The sequence below is a fragment of the Lycium barbarum genome, chromosome 2 (assembly GCF_019175385.1).
Source record: "Lycium barbarum isolate Lr01 chromosome 2, ASM1917538v2, whole genome shotgun sequence".
NCBI lineage: Eukaryota > Viridiplantae > Streptophyta > Magnoliopsida > Solanales > Solanaceae > Lycium > Lycium barbarum.
The window spans coordinates 124347378-124370887 of NC_083338.1; the positions used below are offsets into that span (position 1 = coordinate 124347378).

Sequence of the window (23510 nt, forward strand, 5' to 3'; positions counted from 1 at the left end):
AGAGAAAAAGGAATGTGCAAAAAAGCTGTCGCACCCCACAGAAAAATAGATGGTTTGCCTCTAATGACAGACCTATCTTACCCGTGTTTATCATGTCAAAAAGCTCCAAACACTTAACATGAGATGTGGGGTTTGATTTTGACGAAGATGTAAAGATAGTGTGATTTTTACTTGGCTCTTTTCAACATGTCTCCAAAGAGAATACCTTTTGGCTTCTCGTATTTGGCGTTAGCGTTTACTAATTTCTGCGTCGTACTTCTTTGTCTATTTTGTGATAGTCATTTTGGATGAGAAGTAAGAAAGCAGTGACGAGTCAAAATACTTCTTGTTATATTTCTCCTCTCTGGGTTAGTGCAAACTAAATATCCTGATGAGAATATATAACGAGTAAAGTTGTTGTCATGTGATCAGGAGGTCAGGGGTTCAAGCCGTGAAAACAACCTCTCTCAGAAATGTAGGGTAAGGCTGCCTACAATAGACCCTTACGGTCCGGCCCTTGCCTGGACCCTGCGCATAGCGAGAGCTAAGTACACCGGGCTATCTTTTTTACACTGGGTATGTTTTTTTAGATAATTTGACGAAAAATTTGACAAATATTTCTATCAGTGTGCGCATTTTCAATATTTCATATCACATTTCTAGGCACACCTTCTTATTTACCTATGACGTCATGATGGATAGTAGAGGACTAATGGGAGCGGGTTAAGGACGAGCAAACTTCTAAAACTGACAAGTTTTAAAAAATAGGTGTATACTTTAGATAAATACAATATCGGAAAGTGAGAAGAAAACAAAATAATATGAGATAGAACACAACATCATATGTATTTGCATTTTTTAGGTAATGTTGAGTAGCTCAAGAGATAAGGATTAAGAGACTTTTAGGTTGGCAAGTTCCGAAAGAAGGGGCTGGTGCATAGTACACTTAGGAAAATCCCACAATGGAAAGTGAAAGAAAAATGAAGTTTATACAAATAAGAAATTGTATAAATTCACATTGTACACACGCTTTTGAATTCGATACGGAATAACTAAGAAACAAATATATGTGTGAATTTGTTGGGTCAAACGAATAATACGTATCATCGACTTGATATGAAAAATTAACCCCTAACATGCATAATATATAGGTATATTGACACTAATATCCAACTTTTAAGGATATTTTAACTATTTTAAGCCAAGTACAAAGCTTCATATTTAGCCGTAGTTTGCATAATGAAGTGTTGTAATTTCATTGAAAGGGAGTTAATATTTGATATTTATGAGCAGTAAGAGTTAGTATTTGATATTTATGAGTAAGAAGTTTGCCCAATTTGTTTGTTATACATAGAAATAGAAAAAAAAAAAAAAGACCTTACAACGATATCCTCAGTTGTTTACTGATTCAGGTATTTCCCGCTTCTTTTATTTTCTTCACTCGAGGACGAGCGACGATTCAATTGGTATATGATGTAATGACCCATTTGGTCGTTATAGTCCTTACGGCTTTTTCGCTCTTTCCCGAGCATTGATTAGCTCACTTTCGACCCGAGGGGACCATTGACACGCTTCCCGAGGTGTCTAGATCGGATTCGGGCAGCTTTTCCGTAATATAGGCTTAAAGTGAGAAAGAGTTGACCCAAAGTTGACTTTTGGGTAAGCGGACCTTTTTCAAAAATCTGTCGATTCCGAGAGGTCCGGATGATCGTTTTGAACTTGTATGTATATCTGGTTCGGTTCCCAATGCACTCGGATGCATTTGGGACTTGGGTGGGAAATGGAAATGAGGTATCGGGGGTTGACTCGGGCAACAAGACCTCCATTAGAAATCCCGAGGCCACGAGCGCGTTCATAGCGTATTTTTGTATGGGTCGGTGTATGTGGTTTGTGAGCAGATGGCCTCGGGAATGGTTCGGAATTTCGATTGAGACTTAGAAAAATTGGGGGCCTTCTGGTACATGGTGCCCGCATTGGCGGCACCAGTGTCGTCCCAGCGGCACCGCTGTTGCGGCGTGTTGGCCTCTGGGGCGACACTGTGTATCTCGTCCTAGACAGCTGGGGCGGCCTGGGGGTGCTAACAGCGGCGCCGCTGTTGCGGCCCCGTTACCGTCGTGGTGGTAACAGGCCTGTTATTTCATTAAGTGTGTTTTAAATAAGCCCTTAGTCTATCATTTATTACTATTTCGAAATTAGAGCTTTGGGGACTGTTCTTGGAGATATTTGGAGAAAACTCTTGGAGGTAAATCTTGCTAATCCCTTTACTTTTTCATTAAACTTAATCATCATAGATTCCTCTTTCCCTTAGTAATTCCTTAGTAATGGAAGATAAAAGTGGAGATAAAGAATGTTCTATCTAGGCTTATTAATGGTGAAATTGATGGGGTTTATGCTAGTTTTTGATAAATCTAAGCTTGTTAATCATCTATCTTCTATTTCTAGTGTTGAATTTCGGAATCAAAGAGTTAGGGTTTATACCCAAATTGGGGGTTTTGCTTCAAATCCCAAATTGGGTAAATCTATGAGTTAATTTAGCAACTAGTGGTTGGGTTATGATCACCTAGTGCTTAATTTGATATTTTGCTCCCGAATTTTCCATTTTGACCTTGTGAGCCTGTTTTTCCAAATTCTAGGGTTGGGTTTGACCTAAATTGAATGGTAGCAATATTAGTACCATTCTTCATGATTTCTAATCTAGATTTCAATTATGCCTAGACTATTTTGGTTCTGAGGCTCAGCGGAAGGGCAAGACGATAGAGTGATTTGTTGGTGTTGTTGTTCAGCCATCCAGGTAGGTTATGGCTTACCCATGGTGAGACTTCGTATAGCGAAGCATATATTTAGATGATATTGTCGGAGACAACACGTAAACCTTCGGGCATGAAGTTGGGATGGATATTATCTTAGGTTGGGCCCTGTTGTGTGTGTGGGACTAGCCATCCTGTTGTGTTTTGATTGATTGTTCTATTGTGTTGGCTTGATGCCACGTGTTGTTAGCAGATATTGACATCTGTTGTTGCATCTTGATTATGATGTTGTTGGCGTGCCCACTGTTGGTATTTGTGATTCAGATATATTGTTGGCGTACCCATTGTTGATACTTGTGATTTGGTTATATTGTTGGCGTACCCCTTTGTTGGTGCTTGTGATATTGAGCAGATTATTGATGTTGCCACATGCATTGCACACATTCTCATCCATTTATGATACACTGCTGATACCCTGATGATACTTGATGAAACACTGTGATGAGCTGGGCTCGGTTTTTACTTGAGTGACGTGAGAGGCTGATATCCGATGTTAGTTCCGAAATTGTTGATTGAATGAGTGCATGGACTCCGTGGGTCCCCCAGAGTGGTGCCGGTGAGAACACCCCTGTGGGCAAAGATCCGGGGTCGTACATCCCGTCTGTCTGTTGGGCAAAGATCCGGGACGGGTGGCACTTAGACTTTGCGAATCACTTTGGGTTGTGCTACCAAGATGTGGATATTTTCGTCCGGAGTACATGTGTACACAACATTTGCATGACATTGCATTGCATCCATACATTATAGCATTACATTGCACCATGATTTACTTTGAGATGTTTTAGTGTTGTACTTGTGATGTGGGATTCAGACTTGATATATTCATGACTTGGTACAATTAGGATTAGAGGCTCTACTTAGGTGAAGACGTGTACTTGGATTCGATTATGTTTGATTTATACTTGTTGGTTATCTGTCTATCTGGCTTTATTATCTGAATTGTGTTAACTATGCTTAGTCGGTCGATGATGCCCACTAGTACTGTTGTTTTGTGCTGGCCTGCAGTTGCTGCATTCCTTTATGAATGCAGAGTATCAGGTTGAATCTGCTTCCGTTACACGTGGCAGATAGTCACTTCAGCATTATCTTCGAGTTTTCAGGGTGATAATGTAACACTTCGTACTCTCATACTAAACCGTATCGGTAACATCCCGTAAGTTCGAGTTAGGTCCTAATGGGTAATATTGGTATTATAATGACATGTTAGTTATATGAATCCCTTCGGGATGATTTCGGGCGATAGATAGTCGTTTTGAAGTCAAACCAAAAAGTGAAATCCTTAAGGCCTTCTAAATCTGTTTAAATTTGAGACAATCTTCATTCATTGCCAGTTTTCGAGAATGTGCGTTAGTAATTTGAGAAAAGTTCCTTCTTGAAAGTTGTAGATAATTGAAATACATTTCCAACGGCATACTGCAGAGATCAAACGGACATCCGTAAAAAGAGTTATGGCTATTTTACTGAAGGTGGGAGAGCTGAATCTTCATTCATGGCCAGTTTTCGAGAATGTACGTTAGTAATTTGAGAAAACTTCCTTCTTAAAAGTTGTAGATAATTGAAATAAATTTCCAACCGTATATTGTGGAGATAAAACGGACATCCGTAAAAAGAGTTATGGCCATTTTACTGAAGGGTGGCAGAGGTGAATCTTCACTGGAAATTTCACCCAATGCACGCCCAAGGAGTATTAGACGTACTTTCAAGTCGGGCCGTACATCCTAGGACGTACATTGCCCGTTTTTGGCAGAAAACCCATTTAGAATGGGTATGGTCTTATTTTGTTCCCATTTTTCCTTCTCCCAAACCCTAAGGACGAAATTCTTCTCTCCCAAACTCAAGATACTCTAAGGTAAGCCATTCTAAGTCATTCCAAGTTAATTCTAACATGTACCAATGATTACTAATCAAGAATTCATCATTCCTAACCTAGGGTTTTCAAGAAAAGTCACATAAAGATCAAGATTCTAGCTTTTGGATTTCTTCTTCAAAATTCTAGTCTTTAATTCAAGTTTTTGAGCGATTAAGGTATGTAGAACTTCTATCCACGTGTGGGAATCTCTACGTTCTTCCCCACGCTCCGTTTCTTGATATCCATGAAGTTCAAATCCTAGGGCATTAAACCCAACATATTGGTAGCCCGTATTTATGTATTTATGAACATGAATTTTGTATCTATATTCGTTATTGTATTCCTAATCTTCCATTACGGTTATTAGGAATTCTATCTTATTCCATGAATCATGAATTCTTCCTCATGTGTTCTCATTATGTTTATATGAAGCTTCATGATTTTATCTAGTAAGTTACAAGCATGTTTTCAAGTTAATTATATAAGTAATTATTATTATTATTATTATTATTATTATCATTATTATTATTATTATTATTATTATTATTATTATTACTACTACTATTATTCATGAATCAAGAACATGTTTGCAAGACTATGACAAGTATCTCATGAAACCATGATCTCACAAGCTATCGTGATAATTCACATGTTTTGGGATTTGTTTAGTTAACCGAGAAGGCTCAATAAAGCCTGAAACTACGTAGCCACCGCAGGATAAGAGTTGTTAGCAAGGAGACAACACCTTCATTATGCAGTTTGGATCCTTACATGCTTATTATTATTATTTAAATCTCATATCCCTGGCAAGGTGTGAGTGTTCTGCTGGTAGGACGCAAGTACCAGATCATGTTGTCGGTTATACTATAGCATTCCCCACGTTACAAGCAGTTATATATACATGTATTTCCATTGGTTTACTGTTTTCAAACTTTACTCATGCTCATGTTCAGGTTATATTCAGTTTCAGTTCATGTCCTATACCTATATTGTGCCATGTTCTTCATTTCAGCAGGTTTTACGTACTAGTAATATTCACCATGTACTAACATCCCTTTTTGCTCGGGGGCCTGCACTTCATACACCTGCGCAGTAGGATCACCTCAGTTATCAGCTTATTGGTGAGCCCCACTTCTCTCGGGGTTCAACATGGTCTGCACTAGTATTCAGTTTATGGTAGTCCAGGGCCATGTCCTGGCAGTTAGTATTCAGACATGTTTTAGAGGTTTCATAGACAGATGTTAGTACACTGAGTCAATTGTGCTTTTATGTTTGCAGACTATTACGTTTTCATGATATGTCATGCTATGAGATTACTTCAACACTTTATTTCGCAATTATGCTTTCATGATTCATTTAAATTGCATCATATAGATTATGTTGTTTTGATGTCCATGTTGAAAATCAAGCTATGAGGTTTGCTCGGACACATGCAAGCAAGGCCCGAGTGTCGTGTTGCGCCCAGGCCATGGTTCGGGGCGTGACAAAGCTTTGTATCAGAGCCTAGGTTCAAGTGTCTTTAAGGAGTCTATGAAACCGTGTCCAGTAGGGTCACTTTTATATGTGTGAGGGCCCCATACATATAAATAGTTGACCACCAAGACATTTAGGGTTGTCTCACTTCCTTCATGCTCTAGATCGTGCATTTAGAACAGTATTTTCAGGATGCCTTTCTAATTCGTGTGTGTACGTATTTTCAGAAAATGCATGTGAAAAGAAAATACACCAAGAAGGCCACAGCCACTAGCTAGGGGGCTACTGTAGAAGCAACTCGCGAAGAGACCGTTTCAACTCAGACAGCAGCCCCAACCGCTCCTACAGTTACACCTCCTAGTGATTCGGATGGGGATGTTAAGAATGCTATCAACATGCTCATACAACTGGTAGCAGCTTAGGCCCAACGCCAGAAATCTGGGTCAAGCTCAGGGAATAATAGAGAGTCTTCTAAGACCAAGGATTTTCTCAGAATGAATCCCCAGTCTTTACGGAGACAAAGAAAGATGAGGACCCTCAGGACTACATTGATGCCCTTCAGAAAATTTTCAGGATTATGACAGTTACGGAAATCGAAGCAGCTACTTTTGGAGCTCATCAACTGCAGAGCATTGCTAACACCTGGTATGAATCTTGGGAATTGTCCCGAGGTGAGGATGCACCTGATGCTACATGGGATGAATTCACAAGTGCATTCCTGGACCACTTCATGCCAATAGAAGTTAGAGAAGCTAAGGCTGAGCAATTCCTGAAGCTTAAACATAATGGTAGGTCAGTTCAGGACTACTATTTAGAATTTATTAGTCTGGCCAAGCATGCTACAAATATGGTACTGGACATGAGGGCAAGAGTGAGGAGGTTTGTTGGGGGTCTTGATTCCCATTTGTATGATGGGGCCAATATTGCTGCACAGAATGGGGGGATGACTATCTCCAAGCTGGTTGCATTCGTATAAGGGAACGAGACAAGGCTGAAGGAGGAGGAAGTTTTGCAGAAAGAGAAAGACAAGGAGTTCAACAAGAGGTTCAAGTCTACCGGACAGTTCAGCGGTAATGGAAACAGAAAGTTCTTTAAGAACAGGTCAGCCGGACCTGCTCCGTCTACAGCAAGTGCTCTAGTTTTCAAGTTCAGGAAAGATAACCGTCAGCAGAATTTTAGGTCATCAGGTCCCCAGTCTTAGGCCAGTGTGACTCAGAGTAACTTCACCAATCCGATTTGTGCTAAGTGTGGGAAGAGGCACCCTAGGGAGTGCCACTCTGGATCAAATGTTTGCTATGGGTGCGGCCAGCTGGGCCATGTTCACCGAGATTTCCCTTCAGTTAGACAGGGCACATGAGGTAACTGGACTCAGTCAGTAAATTCGTCAGTTCCTCATAATAACTAGACTCAGGCAGGACATGCACCAGCTAGATCCGGAAACACAAGCGGTGGCCCAAACCGTTTGTATGCTTTGATCGGGCATCAGGATATCGATGCCCGTACTGATATTGTCATAGATATATTCACCGTTTTCAGTTTCGATGTTTATGCTCTTATGGACCTTGGATCCACCTTATGCTATGTCACCCCTTATATTGCTAAGAAATTTGGTATTGAACCCAAAAAGCTAAAAGAACCTTTTGAAGTGTCTACTCCAGTTGGTGAGTCAGTCATAGCCCGACGTGTATATAGGGGTTGTCCAGTCAGAGTCTATCACTATGTTGTTCCAGCTGACCTATCTGAGTTAGAAATGATAGATTTTGATGTAATCATGGGCATGGGCATGGACTGGTTATATTCATGTTATGCGTTAGTGGATTGTAGAACCAAAGCTGTAAATTTCAAGTTTCCTAATGAGCCAGTCTTAGAGTGGAAGGGTGATTCAGTAAGTCCTAAGGGTAGGTTTATTTCTTACCTCAAGGCAAGAAAAATGGTGTCTAAGGGTTATATCTATCATCTCGTTCGGGTTAGGGATTCAGCTTCCCAGACCCCAACTCTTCAGTCAGTCTTTGTTGTTAACGAGTTTCCAGAAGTCTTTCCCGGGGACCTTCCCGAAATTCCTCCTGATAGGGAAATTGATTTCACAATTGACCTACTCCCAGGTACGAAACCTATATCTATTCTACCTTATAGGATGGCTCCAGCTGAATTACGAGAGCTTAAGGCTCAACTCAAAGATCTTCTAGACAAGGGTTTTATCCGACCCAGTGTCTCTCCATGGGGTGCCCCAGTCCTTTTTGTTCGCAAGAAAGATGGTTCTTTGCGTATGTGCATTGACAATCGCCAGCTCAATAAAGTCACGATCAAGAACAAATACCCTCTTCCACGAATAAATGACTTATTTGATCAGCTTCAGGGTGCCCAATGTTACTCCAAGATAGATCTCCAATCACGTTACCATCAACTTAAGGTTAAGGGACAAGATATTTCTAAGACAGCCTTTAGAACCAGATATGGTCATTTCGAATTTTGTGTCATGTTTTTGGTTTGACCAATGCCCCAGCAACATTCATGGACCTCATGAATAGAGTCTTCAAGCCATATCTCGACCTCTTTGTCATTGTTTTCATAGATGATATCCTCATTTACTCCCGTAGTGAGGCCGAGCACGCAGAACACCTTCGTATAGTTCTTCAGATTCTCAAGGACCGTAAGTTATATGCAAAATTCTCTAAGTGTGAGTTCTGGTTCAAGTCAGTAGCCTTCTTAGGTCATGTGATTTCTGGTGAGGGTGTTCAGGTTGACTCTCAGAAGATTGAGGCCGTTATGAATTGGCCTAGACCCACATCAGTTTCAGATATCCGCAGTTTCTTGGGTCTAGCAGGCTATTACCGACGTTTCGTAGAGGGGTTTTCTTGTATTTCAGCACTATTGACCAAGTTGATGAAAAAGGAAGTTAAATTTCAGTGGTCAGATGCCTGTGAGCGCAACTTCGAGGAATTGAAAATGAGACTGACTTCTGCTAGAAGGAACTGAAGGGTTTGTAATTTATTGTGATGCTTTGGGAGTTGGTCTCGGATGTGTCTTAATGCAACATGGTAAGGTTGTAGCTTATGCATCTCGTCAGCTCAAGGTTCACGAAAAGAATTATCCGACTCATGACCTAGAGTTGGCAGCTGTAGTTTTTGCCCTTAAGATATGGCGTCATTATTTGTATGGAGTACATGTTGATATTTTCACATATCATAAGAGCCTGCAGTATATCTTCAAGCAAAGGGAGCTGAATCTTAGGCAAAGAAGATGGCTCGAATTGCTTAAGGATTATGATGTGGATATTCTCTATTATCTGGGGAAAGCGAATGTTGTAGCCGATGCTCTTAGTCGGCGTTATATGGGAAGTTTAGCCCACGTTGATGCAGACAAGAGAGTTATGACAAAAGAAGTTCATCGTTTGGCCAGTCTTGGAGTTCGACTTTTGGACTCCGAGGATGGTGGTGTGGTTGTTCAGAATAGACCTCTTTCCTCTTTGGTCGTTGAAGTCAAGGAGAAACAGTTTAATGATCCCTATTTGTTGTATCTAAAAGAGGGGATTCATAAGCATAAGACGACAGCTTTCGAATAGGGGGGGGGGGGAGATGATGGTACCTTGAGATACCGAGGTAGATTGTGTGTTCCAGATGTAGATGGGCTCAGAGACCAAATCATGTCAGAAGCTCACAACTACAGGTATTCCATTCACCCAGGTTCCACTAAGATGTATCATGATCTTAAAGAGATTTATTGTTGGAACGATATGAAGAAGAATGTGGCAGATTTTATAGCTAAATGTCCTAATAGTCAGCAAGTGAAGGCAGAACACCAGAGGCCTGGTAGCTTGGTTCAGAATATTGATATCCCTGTCTTGAAATGGGAAATGATCAATATGAATTTTGTATCAGTTCTACCTCGTTCAGCTAGGAGGCATGACTCTATTTGGGTGATCGTTGACCGACTTACTAAGTCGGCACACTTTTTACCAGTCAAAACAACAGATTCAGCAGGAGATTACGCCAAGTTGTATGTTAATGAAATTGTCAGATTGCATGGGACCCCAGTGTCCATTATTTCAGATTGTGGTGCTCAGTTCACAGCGAACTTCTGGAAATCCTTTCAGAAAGGATTGGGTACCAAGATGAACTTCAGTACGGCTTTTCATCCGTAGATAGATGGCCAGGCAAAGCGTACTGTTCAGACTCTTGAGGATATGTTGAGAGCATGTGTCCTAGATTTCAAAGGTAATTGGGATGATCACTTACCTCTTATTGAGTTTTCTTATAATAACAGTTATCATGCTAGCATTAGGATGGCACCGTTTGAAGCTCTGTATGGGCGAAGGTGTAGGTCACCGATTGGTTGGTTTGAAGTTGGTGAAGCAGAATTGTTAGGGCCAGATTTGGTTTATCAGGCTATGGAGAAAGTCAAGTTAATTCAAGAGCGTTTGAAAACGGCTCAAAGTCGCCAGAAGTCTTACACAGACGTGAGGCGAAGAGACTTAGAATTTCAAGTTGATGATTGGGTGTTCCTTAAAGTCTCACCCATGAAGGGTGTTATGAGATTTGGCAAGAAAGGCAAACTCAGTCCCAGATATATTGGACCTTACAGAATTCTGCGAAAGGTCAGTCTAGTAGCTTATGAACTTGAGTTGCCACAAGAGTTGGCTGTTGTACATCCAGTGTTTCATGTGTCCATGTTGAGGAAGTGTGTAGGAGACTCGTCGTTGGTTATTCCTGCTGATACTATAACAGTTAAGGATGGTTTGACCTATGAAGAGATCCCGGTAGCAATTCTTGATCGTTAGGTTCGCAAGTTGAGAACTAAGGAAGTGGCCTCAGTAAAAGTGTTATGGAGAAGTCAGAAAATTGAGGAAGCTACATGGGAAGCCGATGAGGATATGAAATCCAAGTACCCATTTTTTTTTAAGAGAAAGCAGAGAACTCTCAAGGTAACTTTCATACCCCATGTCATGTCATGTCCCGTGTTTCACGCTTATGTCATGTATCCAACGCTCATGTCTCATGCTTCAGTATTCATACTTCCATGTAATCACGTCATTTCATGTCCCATGTTTCATGTTATGTTCCTTCATGTTCGTGTATTCAAGCCAGGTCTAGTCCCAATCTTAACTACGACTCATTATTCGAGAACGAATGATCCCAAGAAGGAGATATTGTAACACTTCGTACTCTCATACTAAACCATATCGGTAACATCCCGTAAGTTCGAGTTAGGTCCTAATGGGTAATATTGGTATTATAATTACATGTTAGTTATATGAATCCTTTCAGGATGATTTAGGGCGATAGATAGTCGTTTTGAAGTCAAACCAAAAAGTGAAATCCTTAAGGCCTTCTAAATCTGTCTTAATCTGAGACAATCTTCATTCATTACCAGTTTTAGAGAATGTACGTTAGTAATTTGAGAAACCTTCCTTCTTAAAAGTTGTAGATAATTGAAATACCTTTCCAACGGTATATTACGAAGATCAAACGAACATCCGTACAAAGAGTTATGGTCATTTTACTGAAGGTGGCAGAGCTGAATCTTCATTCATGGCCAATTTTTAAGAATGTACGTTAGTAATTTGAGAAAACTTCCTTCTTTAAAGTTGTATATAATTAAAATACCTTTCCAACGGTATATTGTGGAGCTTAAACGGACATCCGTACAAAGAGTTATAGCCATTTTACTGAAGGGTGGCAGAACTGAATCTTCACTGGAAATTTCACCCAATGCACGCCCAAGGAGTATTAGACGTACTTTCAAGTCGGGCCGTACATCCTAGGACGTACATTGCCCGTTTTTGGCAGAAAACCCATTTAGAATGGGTATGGTCTTATTTTGTTCCCATTTTTCCTTCTCCCAAACCCTAAGGACGAAATTCTTCTCTCCCAAACTCAAGATACTCTAAGGTAAGCCATTCCAAGTTAATTCTAACATGTACCCATGATTACTAATCAAGAATTCATCATTCCTAACCTAGGGTTTTCAAGAAAAGCCACATAAAGATCAAGATTCTAGCTTTCGGAGTTCTTCTTCAAAATTCAAGTCTTTAATTCAAGTTTTGGAGTGATTAAGGTATGTAGAACTTCTATCCACGTGTGGGAATCTCTACGTTCTTCCCCACGCTCCGTTTCTTGATATCCATGAAGTTCAAATCCTAGGGCATTAAACCCAACATACTGGTAGCCCGTATTTATATATTTATGAACATGAATTTTGTATCTATATTCGTTATTATATTTCTAATCTTCCATTACGGTTATTAGGAACCCTATCTTAATCCATGAATCATGAATTCTTCCTCATGTGTTCTCATTATGTTTATATGAAGCTTCATGATTTTATCTAGCAAGTTACAAGCATGATTCGGGGCCCAGACCATGGTTTGGGGCATGACAGAGCATGGTCGTTCGCTGCCTTGAAGACTTTTCTATCATTATGTCCTATTCCTATTCAGAGACATAGATACTTTTATGTATTATTATTCCAGACATGTACTTATTCCCTTTAGATGCTCTTGCATTACTCAGACTAGACCTTGGGGGTATTATTATTTTTCCACACTATTCTCTCTCTATATATATATTATCGTGAGACTTACGTATTTGTTCTATTCCGTTGCTCGGTTTAATTATTTATGTCTTTATCTATTGTTGGGTTGAGGGTTCACTTACCGAGGTGGGAAGGTAAGTGCCCGCACGGCTTAGGCAAATTAGGTCGTGAAAATAATAGAGCAAACATCAAGTGAGAGCAGCAACGGGAAAAAGAGAGGGAGGAACGGCTTCGCCGGAGTCATTTTCTCTCTAGTAGATCCAGCCATGGAGGAACAAAAGTGGGCCTGATGGCTATGTTAATGGCTGAGTTTTGTCGGAGATGGAGTCTCCGGGGAGGCCTGGCAGTAACGAGGGAAAGCAAAAGGGTTGAGACTGTTGTGGGTCTTGATCGGATCTCAAAAAACAGGGAAGGGGAACTTGTGGAGTGTTGCGGTCGTGGTGCTTAGCCGAAGACAGCGGAGGAAACGGTCGCTTAAAGAACCTCCGCGAAGTAGAACTCGCCAGAGATCTCATCGGAGACAATGGATAAAACGGCAACTTAGAAAAAAATGACGTGGGGGAAGAAAAAAGAAATGGAAAGTGAATTTGTTTACTATCTGATGTGTCATCGGTGTGTCATTGCGATGACGCTTATGTGGCATGCGTGTATATCACCTCCCGATCATGAAACTGGTATTGCATGTGTAAGGCGATATTTAATTCACTTGAAAGTTGTTTAGGGGGTATATGGACCCGTAAAGTTAAATTGCTAAAGCGAGTTTTGGGAACAAGTTATGGGGGGATTTTATGTATTTTCTCAAGTTAAAATGATCGATCATACCTCTGATTCAAAACTGTGTGTTTTTCCTTCTCTCCTTTTTTGTGTGAAAAAAAAACAACTTATTGTACCATTTTTTATGCTTTTTGAACTTAACATGATATCGATTTTTGTCTAAATAATGTCATGAAAAATAAATAAATAATAATAATAATTTTAAAAAAAAAAACGGCATGCCAACTGGTCGAACCGTCGAAGATTTGATACTTGGCTCAATTTCAAAGACTTAAAAGATACTTGGATTTATTGACAAATCATTTGGTTTAAACACTTTGCAATCTGAATGCTATCGACCAAAATCTCAAAAGAAATTCATGTAACTATAGCCTATGCAATCTAAACATTATTATTGATCGATAACCTATTTTGGTCAATAACATACAGATTGTCTATCCTAATGATTTTGGTCAATCGTTGAGAATTGTTAGGATTGATATTAGAAGGTTGGATATCAAACTGTAGAATGTTTCGATTAATTCTGAATTAAAGATGTATTAGTGAAATATGTACCCATCAAGTTATGATGATATGCGGCTAAATTTTAATAATTTGTCGGCATTAGTAGTCAAGGGCAATCTTTCAGGATTAGTGGGACTGCAAATCTTGTTGGATCGCCAGGATTTGTGACAAGACAAGTTTGCGATCCGCCATGATTTTGCTGCCAAGTACTAACCGCGAAGCTATTTTACAAAACTTTTTAAAATAAGGTCAAAACTTAATACCCAAGTTTAGGAACCACTTACGTATACTCGCCATTGAAAAAATTAAAAACCAAGCTGAAATATAAGAAAGTTATTTTATCTAACATATTTTCTTAAATATTTCTCATATTTAAAAAAAGGTTAGCAATCGACGTCAAAGACTCAAAGTTATTTCAGACTTGTTAGACTAAAAGAGTTAATTAAATAGACGAAAACACTAATGATCTACTAATATGGCCTGCCCAATGTATAAGGTGTTCTGCATTTTTGAAGGTTAGCAAGACTTTCTTCTATTCAAAGACTTTGCCGACTAAAATTTTAAAAAGTACTACTTCATATTTTTCTTTTTATTGGGTACAAATACAATGAGAGACATGCAATCTATGTCAGAAAAAAAGGAATATGCAAAAAAGTTGTCGCACCCCACAGAAAAATGGAAGGTTTGCCCCTAATGATAGACCTAACTTACCAGTGTTTGTCATGTCAAAAAGCTCCAAACACTTAACATGAGATGTGGGGTTTGATTTTGACGAAGATGTAAAGATAGTGCGATTTTTACTTGGCTCTTTTCAACATGTCTCCAAAGATAATACCTTTTGGCTTTTCGTATTTGGCATTAATTTCTGCGTCGTACTTATTTGTCTATTTTGTGATAGTCATTTTGGATGAGAACTTGAGATGTAAGAAAGCGGTGACGAGTCAAAATACTTCCTATTATATTTCTCCTCTCTGGGTTAGTGCAAACTAAATATCTTGATGAGAATATGTAACGAGTAAAGTTGTTGTCATGTGATCAGGAGGTCAGGGGTTCAAGCCGTGGAAACAGCCTCTCGTAGAAATGTAGGGTAAGACTGCCTACAATAGACCCTTGTGGTCCGGGTCATAATTCCATAAATGGTCAGACTAATGAAACTTAATTTGGTGGTAAAATTAAGTAATCAAATTGGTTACAGAAGTTTTGTTTTTTTTGGTTACTTTTTACAAAGTAATCCTCTATTTTTTATCTTTTGGTTGTGAAGTGTAAAATATCTATAGATTAACTATAATGTTAACGGATCGGATGGTGTTTTGATTAAATTTGTTAACACTACGTACTAATAATAATATCTAACTATTGATTGGAGCAATGATATGAAGTTTTTCTTTGTTTTCTAATTTCACATACGGTGTCTACTATCCGCATTGAGGCCTCGATTAATCCAGAGAATCACGTCGCGTAAGGCCCATTTAAGGGGTAAGCGCTCTCTAATTGGATTTTTTTTCATATCCAAAACCCGAATCCGAGACCTCTGGTTAATAGTGGAGAGACCCTATCCATTTCACTACAACCCTTGTTGGTAATGATATGAAGTTAAAAGTTCATATCCTTATGTGAAAAAATGACTTCTGCAGTCAGATCAAGTTACCTCATGTTTTGCCTCAACTCACCAACCTAAGCTCTAATAAAAACAATTTCTTCAAACAACTTCAATATCCAAGAACCCATTGTCATCAATACAAACTCATAACAATTCAATCCTCTACATTCTTGCATTCATTCAGGCTCGTTTCCTCCGACGATTCATAAGGTTCAATGGGGGTAAATTATTTGGTTATTCACCTCTAGTTTACTAACAAATAATTCAATAGGTCCATTAAGATTATTGTAATTCACATTAAATTCTCAAGAACACTATTCATCATCTTACTCATTTTCTCAAAAATAATAATCATGCGGGTTTTATAAATCAACCTTCCAACCATTACAAAATATTATAAATACTTTTCTACTCATAATAAATGAGTTGAGTTGTTGAATTTACCTAGCTTCTTGAAGCTCAAAAATTCCAAGTTTGGATTTTTTGGTATTTTGAAAAATTTAGGTTGAAATGTGAAATTTATAACTTAAGGTGGAATTAGAATCAACATATAAATGAGTATAATTAACTCAAACACACAAAAATAACTTGCTTTTTTCGGTAGAACCTCTTTGGTGTTCTAATAAAAGAGATAACGAATAGTTTGATTTAGGAGGGAATGAGAGTAAGAGTCTTGGTATATATTTGACTCATATATTTAAGCGGAACACATCAAGTGGGGAGGGTCAATAAATGGTTATAATGAGTACCTTCTTATTTCTTAAAAATTTAACTTAAACTAAAAATTTCACTGTCACCAAAATTAAATGAAAAATCATTTAAATTTGTTGGGTGACTTTCTAAATGAATTATCAATAATTGAATGACTTTTGGGTTATAAAATAAAATTGAGTGTCTTTCTAAAAGAACTACCCTTAGTTGAGTGTATTATCTTCAATGTTAGACTTATCACATTCGTTAGTCACTGGTTTTATCCGGATATTCAACGATTCATAGCCAAATTCATTATAGAGGGAGTTGTGATTGTTTGAAGTTAGACCTTGTTTACACTTATTTTAATCTCAACCCTTTGCATGTTTCCAACTTTTCGTGGCTCCAACGCTTTTATTATATTCTAAATCATTCCTAAAACGTCTTGTATACTTCATATCATGTCCAAGTGATATCACCCATATTCAAAGTCGTCATTAACTCACAAAATGATTTTTTTTTTAATGACATAAGGGGTAGGGGAAGGGGAAAGAGAGAAGGGAATTACAACGTGGGGATTCGAACCATCACCAACAAGGTGAAAGTTTAGGTAGCCAACCAACTGAGCTACTAGATCCTTACAAAATAATATTTTTAATATCCGTTAACGCATTTTAAAATCTTAAACCTTACAAAATATTCAGGGTCAATACAAATCATTTGCAGTATGCGAAAAAATTGACATTATAGATTTAGAATAAAAATTTTAATGTATTTTTTTTTTTTGTTTCAAAGATATGTACTCTAAATATATTAGAAGTTGACAGTATAGGGAGTTACATGATTTATTGAAGTAGGCAAAAGATGGCTATCAAAAGTATACGAACTAAGGGGGCCTCCATTCAGATGGACGCTACAAGGGGAAAGCATATTGGGAAAAGGACATAAAGGATCGTCCGGCCCAAACTAATCCCACCGGATGGCCCATGTTTCTCCAAACCCAAAGAGTAGCCACCACGATCTTTTGTGGCGACTTTGATCGCCACTAAAAGTCCGCTGTAAAAAAAGGGACTATGTGTAGCGGCTTTAGTCACCACTAAAGATCAATTTTTTTGTTTTTGGTAAAAGCCACTGAAGATCAACTATGTATAGAAAATCTACCATACGTATAAAAAATGTATCATTGTTGTATAGAATATGTATCCCTACCCGTATATGTATAGAAAATATATCATAGGTTTTTATAATTGTTGTATAATTTGTGTATAATAAATGTATCATCAACGTATACTCACTAATCATACATATATTATGCATTAGTATGTACATTATACATTGATTATACACTAATGATTCACATATTATACATATTCCATACATAAAATGTATCATCAATGTATACTCACTAATCATACATATATTATACATTAGTATGTACATTATACATTGATTATACACTAATGATTCACATATGTATCGAAAATGTATATCTACAAAAAATGTATCATAGGTTTGTATCATTGTTGTGTAATTTGTGTTTAATAAATGTATCATCAACGTATACTCACTAATCATACATATATTATACATTAGTTATACATTGATTATACACTAATGATTCACATATTATACATATTCCATACATAAGTATAGAAAATGTATCATTGTTGTATAATTTATGTATAAACTGTATCATTCTTGTATAGAAAGTGTATCATCGTCTAGACCATGTATCATACATATATAATATATAAACTATATCATTCTTGTATAGAAAGTGTATATAAACTGTATCATTCTTGTATAGAAAGTGTATATAAACTGTATCATTCTTGTATAGAAAGTGTATATAAACTGTATCATTCTTGTATAAAAAGTGTATATATAATTCCAGCATATGTATATAAACTGTATCATTCTTGTATAGAAAGTGTATATAAATTATATCATAGAAAGTTTATATATAATTCCAACATATGTATATAAACTGTATCATTCTTGTATTGAAAGTGTATCATACGTATAAAAAATATATCATAAATATAAGTATAGAAACCGTATCATCGTTGTATAGAATATGTATAGAAAACGTATCATACGTATACAAACTGTATCATTATGTATAATAAATGTATAATTAACGTATAATTTATGTTTAATAAATGTATAATTAATGTACACTTACTAATTTTATTAGTTTGTAGTTGATATATTTTAGTTTGTAGTTGATATATTTTAGTTTGTTAAGTTTTTGATGATGGTTACTTTAGTTTATTTATTTAGTTCTTCTTTTCAATCCCTAGTAGAAGATAGAAAAATAAACAGAAGTTTGCAGCGAACCTTTAGTGGCGACTTTAAAGTCTCCACAAAAATGTTTTGAGATATTTCTTGAAGGCTCAATTATCGTATAAATATACACATATTATACATGTTTTGGAATATTTTTTGAAAGTTCAATCACTGTATAAGTATAAACATCTTATACATGTTTAGAAACATTTTTTGAAGGCTCAATATGAATTTTAACCTTTAGTGGAGACTTTTTGAATTGCCACTAAAAAAAAAAAAACTTTAGTGGCGACAAAGATTTTTTTTTAAGGCGTTTGGGCTGCTGGGCCGGTCAGCGCTTGGGAATAGTTCGGGCCGGCCGGCCAGCCAGCTCACGGTATTAGGCCCAAATGTGGGATTAGTTGGTCTGTTGGCCATTGTATGTCCTTTTCCCTTCCTTTTACGTACCTTATTTAATCATTCACTCACTGTTGTATGTTTTGCAAAACTAACAAAGTTTTACACAAAAGGAAAAGACAATGGCTTCATATCTAGTTCTTCTTCAAAGAGTTTTGCTCATTTTATGTCTTTTATCAGGTATTGCTTTCATGTTTCTATTTACTAGCTTAAGCGGTTTATTTTACCTCAATTGAATCCCTTTCCTAGAAAATCGTGCCTGTAAGTAGGATAAAACAAAATTTTCAGTATCATTGCGGGCTTGACACAAGAGAAACTTTTCTGTAGTAACAAAGGTGATTCAGAAATTGCTTTCTGTCACATATATGGAGTAATAGTTTTTTGAATTCTCTTATTAAAATTTCTGACTCTGTCACTGCCCCATCTAAACCCAAAAAATAATTATTTGGTTTTCTTCATATTCTTTTTCAAGTATCTGACACATTTATTGAATTAACAAAAGAAAGTGTAATTGTGTGTTACATTTGAATAAGTCCATCATCAGATTGTACCATGTGAACTGTGAAGCTTGGTTTAGAAACTTTCAAAAGGTATTTGATAGATATATGGTTAAAGTTTGGTAAAAGAAGCTATTTGAAGTTAAAATTAAAAAAGGAGTATTCCACAATTAGTCCTATTCTTTTAATGCCCGTGACCTCTACAAAATTAAAATGTTAAAAAACCAAAGAAGCTAAAAACGAATATATATGTTGCACTTTACAAACCATCTTCTAACACGCACTAAAGAAATGTGCAACCTTTTTTTATTGTAAAGGAATGTCTAATGAGGTAGAACGAAAATCATTATACGGAATAGATTCATAACTGAAATTTATGAGTTTATATAACAATCTCAAGTTACTATATAATAATAATAAGTTACTATATAATAATAATTGGGTTTCCTGTTAAATGCTTATAGATATTAAAATATGTAGTATGATAATCAAATTTGTGAAAGAAGAATGTTGTTTGTTGAAACTCTATAGAAATTAGCGGAGAGAAATAGTTTTTTAGCCTTTTATAAATTATTTTTATTTTTATGACCTTTTTAGAAGAGATCTGAAAAAAACACATATTTTTTTACACATAAGAGATTCGAAAAAAACACATATTGTTCTGAAAATGTCATTTTATTCTATTCAAATTAAAAGGGGACAAAGATCTCGTTTCCTTAAAATTAGCGAACCCAGCAGCATGCTTAATTGCTTATACCCATTTCCACCTTTTCCCCTCTTTTGGTTGCAATCATTTGTTTTCTCCTCTTCTTTATTTCTTCAAATATTTCAAAACTGAATTCTCATTTACCATATAGTTATAGTCTTTTTCGCGCATGTCATGTAACACTATTAGTTTGTTATCAAAATTTATACATCCTTTACGAGTAATTCTAAATAATTATATGTGTATCAGTATCCCAAAACTTATAATCAACCGAAGAAAATGATGATTATATGCAACCATGAGTCCACGACTCTATGAAAGTGCACGTAACAATACGTGAAACAATAATCTTTCAATTTTTTCAACGAGATCACTCCACACAGAGGCGAAGTTAGAATTTTTGATTTAAGGGTTCTGAATCACAACTCATTTTACTTACTGGGTTCGAATAGATTATTTGTATGTATATTCAATAACTTTTAATAGAAATACAGGATTTAAGCCAAAGTCGTTACTGCATTATGCCAAACCTGTCCACCCCAGACTTCGTAGCAACTTACTCTAAATTTGTATGACATGTGTAATAAAATTCTCTGAGTCTGCTAGAGTTTTCACCATAATAAACCATTGCAAAGAGACAATTTGGTCAGGTGTTTTCCCAGGGGACAACTTCAACGGTGGTGGATTTACTCTAAAACCAGGCCAATCCATGGTTTTCACTGCACCTGTTGGTTTTCAAGGCAGAATTTGGGGTAGAACAGGTTGCAATTTCGACAAAAACGGTAAGGGGTCATGCCAAACGGGTGATTGTGGTCCATCTCTCAAATGTTCGGGTACCGGAAAAACCCCTGCTTCACTTGCCGAATTTACCCTTGCTTCACTCGATTTTTACGATGTTAGTCTTGTCGATGGATTTAACGTGCCAATATGCGTTACACCACTTAATGGTAAAGGAAATTGTAGTGTTGCTGGTTGTAATGGTGATTTAAGAGACAATTGCCCCAAGGAACTTGCTGTTAAGAAAAATGGAAAAGTTATTGCATGTAGGAGTGCTTGTGATGTCTTTAACACAGATGAGTATTGTTGTAGGGGTAATTATGGAAATCCAACGACTTGTCAACCTACGTTTTATTCCAAGAAATTCAAGGAAGTTTGTCCCACTGCTTATAGTTATGCATATGATGATCCAACTAGCATTTTTACATGCTCAGGGACCGACTATGTTATTGGCTTTTGCACCTCAACGTATGTTAAAATAAATTAATTTCTCTTATTTTTAATTTACTTTTCTCTTTCTTTTCTGAGTATTATTTTTCGCTACATATTCGATATCCACTTTTTAGGCTGACTAATCTGAATTCATACCGAAAAGTCTCACTTGAGGGATAAAATGCTCTTTGCACAAAAAAAAAAAAAAGAAGGTATATTTTTGCATGTCCCTCAAACCAAAGTGTATATACACACACTCACCCTAGCAATATGATCATGTGAATCCGGAAGAACGTGTCAAGACTACTCGTCATAACTAAGAAGCGGAAATTCCAACAAAAAAAAAAAAAAAACAGTTTGTATCCCTACTTTGTTCATTTAAATATCTAGTTGCACTTCTTAAATAAATCCTTTGATTCACGAGTTTATTAATTCTTAAAGCAAGATTCAAGTAAATATACATTGAAGGAGCAATTTATTGTTCGTAATAATCGAAGAGAAAATGGATTAAGAGAATTTTCTTAATCCAGGGTACAAAATTCTCCTTTTATGACACAATCTTCCTTTCCTTTACCTTTTATCCAAATGAAATTTAGGACCCATTTGGCCATAAGAATTATTCACTTTTTTCTGTTTATTTTTTTTCACTTTTTTCAAAAATTATTGTTTGGTCATGAAAATTCCAAATACAATTTCAAGTTGTATTTGAAAAACTTGTTTTTTAAGTTTTTCGCCTTTTTCACAACCACAAGTACATTTCAACAAAAAAAAAAAATTGTAAAAACTATGGCCAAATACAACTCCAACTCCAAAATTCCAAAAAAAATGAAAAAGTTTTTGATTTCTATGGCCAAACACCTGCTTAAAAAGCAAAAGGAGTAAATTTGATATGTTGAAATTGCAGGAAAAAACAAGTATGCTCATACCATGATCACAAGCTGGTCTGCAGTGGATCAAACAATTTAAGATCATCGATAAGCAATTTGTGGATGATAATTCTTGGATTAACCCTCATTGCCAATTTGAAGATCATCTTATAATATGTATAAAGGGAATTCTTTTGATTTTTTTTCTGGGAAAGTTATCTGGGTTTACACTTTTTTTTTTCCCCGTTAAAAACTGTTGTTGCAAAGTTTATGCTATTTCTTTGTTATTAATGTCACACCCCTTTTTTGCGCCCCCGCGCTATAAACGCGCAGGTTTTTATTAGTAAAGGGTTTTTCCATTTGAAGTGACGGTTTTGAAAAGGGATTATTTATTTACTCAGAGTCGCCACTTGGAATTGAGTTTTGGTGTTCCAAGTCACCTTATGAATCCCTAATCAAAAGGAAATGACTCTTTATTATGGTCCGCGAAAACAGAAGATCGGGTAAGGAATTCTGTTGACCGGGGAGAAGGTGTTAGGCATTCCCCGAGTCCCGTGGTTCTAGCACGGTCGCTTTATCGACTTATACTTAGCTTAATCTATTTTGGATAAATTATGTTCCCAAGCCTTGATTTGCTCGTACTTTTATTTATTGAACTTTTTACCCTTTTTTTTTAATTCGGATGCGTAACCACATTCCGGATCTTTTAAGCGTCTCAAAATAAGATGCATAACTGCATTCTTACTCAAAACAAAATTAATTATTAAAAAGAGTTCGGCCAAGGTACGTAACCGCATCCTTGAGTTATTAGGGTGTCTCGAAATAAGATGCGTAGCCGCATTCTTAATCGAAACAAACATCTTAAAACGCGCCTAAAGCTCATCTAGCGTTAAAGACAATTATTTGTCTCTAAAATCCGAAACTTAAAATTATTTGGTTATTATTAATTTATTGTCGCGATCACATCGCGCGCACGTTTACATAATCAAGACAACTTGTAATTTGCGCCTCAAGTTTACTAAAGCTTTTGGATTTGATTTTTTAATAGTTAAATTAGTGGCCAACTGATTACTAAAAAAAAAAAAACTGATTTACGTAACCAAGTTAAACATCTGATTTTTATACCAAAGTTAAACAGCTGACCAACTATATTTAATCCATATTAAAACACGAATCTGAACATCCATCCAACAAACTCAAATAATCATTAAACCCAACACCAAACTCTAAACATATTAAGATCTTCCACAATCTAATCCAACATAAAGACCCAGCAAAACACTTTATATCCAGTAGTTCAAATAAAGGTCCATGAAGGTATTATAACCCCATTTAAACAT

The 23510-nt window shown here is 36.7% G+C and overlaps 1 protein-coding gene across 2 annotated transcripts; it reads left to right on the forward strand.

Annotated features, from left to right (window-relative positions):
- The first annotated feature begins 18992 nt into the window (after positions 1–18992).
- On the forward strand, positions 18993–22821 carry LOC132627056 (pathogenesis-related thaumatin-like protein 3.5). Of its 2 annotated transcripts, XM_060342133.1 has the most exons (3): positions 18993–19072; positions 20746–21340; positions 22209–22821. In XM_060342133.1, the coding sequence occupies exons 1-3, from the start codon at positions 19015–19017 to the stop codon at positions 22342–22344; spliced, it is 789 nt and encodes a 262-aa protein (XP_060198116.1). In that variant the 5' UTR covers positions 18993–19014; the 3' UTR covers positions 22345–22821. The 2 variants fall into 2 exon arrangements, with proteins under 2 accessions (XP_060198116.1, XP_060198115.1); XM_060342132.1 differs by lacking the exon at positions 18993–19072 and having other exon boundaries at positions 19086–21340.
- Positions 22822–23510: the final 689 nt, after the last annotated feature.